The following is a 5,000-nucleotide window of genomic DNA, read 5'->3' as shown; positions in this document are numbered from 1 at the left end:
CACTGTTAATTGGCTAAAGGTGTATACAAAATCAGAGCAAGTGACAGGATTATTCTCCTAGTAATATGACAAATGATCTAATATGAAATTCTAATGCATTTTTTGATTCCTTGTATTTCTGTAGAGAAATGTCTTACATTCTGTAAGTTCACTGAAATACCACTTTCAAATCATTTTTCTTATATGTGCACTGAGCACAGAAGCAGTTGTCTCCTTTACTCTTCATATCATGATTTGAATGTGAATACATTAGTTATTGAGCCACTAATACTTTACATACCATAAGTGTTTGATCTGTGACCTTTAGTTAAATTTTTTCCTAGATTCTTCTGTATTACTTTTCAAGGTTTAAGGTTACTCGTGAATGGCAGAAGAGACAGTGACAATACCCTGGAAATTGACCATATAAACAGTTAGCCCTCTTTATACCCAGGGTTTAGGTAACAGAGACTGGCATGAAAAGCGAGAATCCGCGAGTAACATATTGTCTGCCTAATACTGTTTTTACTTGGTTTCTATCACACTATAAGTATTGTGTTAATGAATGAACACATTTCAGTACGCGTACAATACACGTACACACGTGTACTTCATACACGTTATGACTATGGCCACATGACACTAATACAGTATAATAAAAACACCAATACACAATGAATACACTAACACAATAAAAATTAAAAGAAAAAGTATCGGTCCAACACCAATAACCGCTTACCTGTGTACTTCTGCACAGTAAATCCGAAGCATGCAACTGTTGAGCCATTGACTGTTTGGAGCGAGGGATAGCATAATATGTACGTATCCCCTTTTATACTAAAATCACTATAAACGCACTGGATATGAACATGTATTTTACATCACAACGTGTTTCAGTACAAAAATACTGAAGAGGGAGATGCACATGTGAGGAGAGGCGATGAGAGACTAAGGCTGAGTGAGAGATGGAGTGATGTACGTTGTGTAGAGGGAAGTGCGAAGCAGGCTGTTCGCAAGAAGCGTGGTCAGTTTAAAATCGTTGGGCCATGGGAGTAATTATCACGAAACTGCAAATGTGTGACTTTTTAATTGATAGGTTATATGATTCTCTGTGCTGCGAACGATCGAATCCACTAAGATAGAAACCGCGAATATATTTTCAGTGATCTATATATTCTGAAGATATGGTTTAATTCCTTAATTCTGCCTTGTTTTAAGTTTTGTTCTTTTGTTTGGTCTTCAGCTGCTGAATCGCATCTTAATTTGTTGGACAAAAAATTTGCGATCTATTAAATTTCTTACCCCTGATTTTGGTGTTAATCTCCGACACCGTCATTCTGTTAGTTCTTTACGCATATTGCATGAGATTTTCCATAATTTTGATCATCCTTTTAATTTGGATCTTCTCAGACTCTACCATCCAGTACGTAGTACTAGGTATACAGTTAATTCTATCAGTCTTGCCTGTTCCACCATAAGGATCAACACTACACAGTATTCTAGAAGTTTTACCCCAGGTGTGACCAGATTGTGGAATGATCTAATCAAGCAGTTGCATTGGTGGAACTTCAAAAGTTTAAACTTCCAGTGAACGTTTTTATGTTGAACAGGCTGACATAAGTCTCTCTTCATAGCTTATATATGACAGATTAATTTTAACGCTGTTACCGATCTTAAGATGTTTTATAGTCCTTATTTGTTGGTTCTCGTGTAGTTTATTTGTTTCATTATTTTCTTTCCTTACTGTGCTATTTTCCCTGTTGTAGCCCTTGGCATCCTGCTTTTCCTAGTAGGTTTGTAGCTTAGTTACTACTAATACTGCTACTAATATTAATAATAATACCCAGAACTACAATTGGTTGGAAGAGACCCAACTAGGTAGGATTTTCCCCCTATAAAGTGACTTATAATGAAGGTTCCCAATACATATTCTAAGTAAGAAAAGTACTTACATCCTGCTTCATTTCATAAAAACCAGATGCTTGTATTATTAAGTTTCAATATTAAGTGCAAAACTCAAGAGTAATCGTGATTTTATGACTTAGTGACCTAAGTGGGATAAAATGACACAGTTGGATTTTTGTATATAATATTTAAGGATAACAGCGTAAAGTCGTAACTGACTTGAGATGTAATTTTACATGAAAATTACTGTGTACTTTCAGGTAGAAAAAATGTTGGAAGTACAATGTGTGCCAGTCTACACAGTTATTAAAGCTTTGGGCAGAACCCACATTGACTTCTTTTCATTAGATGTCGAAAGAGCAGAGATGGGGATACTTGATACAATACCTTGGGACAAATTGTCTTTCTCTGTAAGTATATGAATCCTCTTATTTACATACATATATATACCAAGGCACTTTCCCCAGTTTTGGGGGATAACCAACATCAAACAAAAGAAACAAGAAAAGGGGATTTCTCCTCTCTATGTTCCTCCCAGCCTGACAAGGGACTCAGCTGAGTTTGGCTGGTACTGCTAGGGTGCCACAGCCCACCCTCCCCCGTTATCCACCACAGATGAAGCTTCATAACGCTGAATCCCCTACTGCTGCTACCTCCGCGGTCATCTAAGGCACCGGAGAAATCAGCAGGGCCTACCGGAACTGCGTCACAATTGCTTGCCATTCATTCCTATTTCTAGCACACTCTCTTGCCTCTCTCACATCTATCCTCCTATCACCCAGAGCTTTCTTCACTCCATCCATCCACCCAAACCTTGGCCTTCCCCTTGTACTTCTCCCATCAACTCTTGCATTCATCACCTTCTTTAGCAAACAGCCATTTTCCATTCTCTCAACATGGCCAAACCACCTCAACATATTCATATCCACTCTGGCTGCTAACTCATTTCTTACACCCGTTCTCACCCTCGCCACTTTGTTCCTAACCCTATCTACTCGAGATACACCAGCCATACTCCTTAGACACTTCATCTCAAACACATTTAATTTCTGTCTCTCCGTCACTTTCATTCCCCACAACTCTGATCCATACATCACAGTTGGTACAATCACTTTCTCATACAGAACTCTCTTTACATTCATGCTCAACCCTCTATTTTTTACTACTTCCATTACTGCCCCCAACACTTTGCATCCTTCATTCACTCTCTGACGTACATCTGCTTCAACTCCACCATTTGCGGCAACAACAGACCCCAAGTACTTAAACGGATCGACCTCCTCAAGTAACTCTCCATTCAACATGACATTCATCCTCGCACCACCTTCCCTTCTCGTACATCTCATAACCTTACTCTTACCCACATTAACTCTCAACTTCCTTCTCTCACACACCCTTCCAAATTCTGTCACTAATCGGCCAAACTTCTCTTCCGCATCTGCAACCAGTACAGTATCATCTGCAAACAACAACTGATTTACCTCCCATTCATGGTCATTCTCATCTACCAGTTTCAATCCTCGTCCAAGCACTCGACCATTCACCTCTCTCACCACTCCATCAACATACAAGTTAAACAACCACAGCGACATCACACATCCCTGTCTCAGCCCCACTCTCACCGGAAACCAATCGCTTACTTCATTCCTATCCTAACACATGCTTTACTACCTTCGTAGAAACTTTTCAATGCTTGCAATAACCTTCCACCAACTCCATATAACCTCATCACTTTCCACATTGCTTCCTTATCAACTCTATCATATGCTTTCTCCAGATCCATAAATGCAACATACACCTCATTACCCTTTGCTAAATATTTCTCGCATATCTGCCTAACTGTAAAAATCTGATTCATACAACCCCTAACTCTTCTAAAACCACCCTGTACTTCTAAGATTGCATTCTCTGTTTCATCCTTAATCCTATTAATCAGTACTCTACCATACACTTTTCCAACTACACTCAACAATCTAATACCCCTTGAATTACAACACTCATGCACATCTCCCTTACCCTTATATAGTGGTACAATACATGCACAAACCCAATCTACTGGTACCATTGACAACACAAAACACATATTAAACAATCTCACCAACCATTCAAGTACAGTCACAACACCTTCCTTCAACATCTCAGCTCTCACACCATCCATACTAGATGATTTTCCTACTCTCGTTTCATCTAGTGCTCTCCTAACTTCCTCTCTTTTTTCTCTCTCTCATTCTCATTTCCCATCACTGGCACCTCAACACCTGCAACAGCAATTATATCTGCCTCCCTATTATCCTCAACATTCAGTAAACTTTCAAAATATTCCGCCCACCTTTTCCTTGCCTCCTCTTCTTTTAACCACCTTCTATTTCCATCTTTCACTGTCTCTTCAATTCTTGAGCCACCCTTCCTTACTCTCTTCACTTCTTTCCAAAACTTCTTATTTACAGTACAGTTCAATTGTGACTCTTTGATTTGAGTGCAATTTCCTTATTAAAAGGTGAGGGATCATTCGTGAAAGGTGAAGGACATTACTGTGCTATTATTTTCTACAGCATTTTCATCTCTAAACTTAACACTAATATAGACTGATGAATTAGAATCAATTGATTGATATTATGCACAATTATATATCAAATTGTAGTACTGTATTTTAGATTTTCCTGATACATTACATGTTCCCTTCAAACCTATAGGAGAAACTGCAAAAATCATTATGTCCTAAATATCTAATTGCAATATTGAGGATTCCTCAAATAAAACTAGTCAATCATACTTCCTGGTCTTACTGGTAATAACAAAAATCGAAAATCACTTAAGTAAACAAACATTACAGAACTGAATATGGAACTTAATTTAGGTCTTATGAATAAAGCAAAATATCCTAGCTACAGTATACATATGAGAGAGAGAGAGAGAGAGAGAGAGAGAGAGAGAGAGAGAGAGAGAGAGAGAGAGAGAGAGAGAGAGAGAGAGAGAGAGAGAGAGAGAGAACTGACGTATAAATGGTCTTGGTAAGGATTCAGTGTGATCGTCCAGTAAAATATTGTTTACACCTAGTAACCCCTATAAACTGATAATGAAAAGAATAAATCCTGAACATTACCACCGGAGCTTTC

The 5,000-nt window shown here is 38.3% G+C and overlaps 2 protein-coding genes across 4 annotated transcripts in view; both read left to right on the top strand.

Moving 5' to 3' along the window:
- The window catches only part of LOC137620769 (serine-rich adhesin for platelets-like), a 297,666-nt gene that overhangs the window by 39,569 nt on the left and 253,097 nt on the right, over window positions 1-5,000 (top strand). The gene's annotated exons all lie outside the window — the stretch shown is intronic.
- LOC137621006 (uncharacterized) overlaps window positions 1-5,000 on the top strand; it is a 58,619-nt gene that overhangs the window by 37,205 nt on the left and 16,414 nt on the right. Inside the window, exon 7 of the mRNA XM_068351446.1 lies at window positions 2,145-2,294. Within this exon, the coding sequence (XP_068207547.1) occupies window positions 2,145-2,294 (150 nt within the window). The remainder of the gene's footprint in view (window positions 1-2,144; window positions 2,295-5,000) is intronic.

The sequence above is a fragment of the Palaemon carinicauda genome, chromosome 27, assembly GCF_036898095.1.
Source record: "Palaemon carinicauda isolate YSFRI2023 chromosome 27, ASM3689809v2, whole genome shotgun sequence".
Lineage (NCBI taxonomy): Eukaryota > Metazoa > Arthropoda > Malacostraca > Decapoda > Palaemonidae > Palaemon > Palaemon carinicauda.
This window is presented reverse-complemented; position numbering and strand designations above follow the sequence as displayed.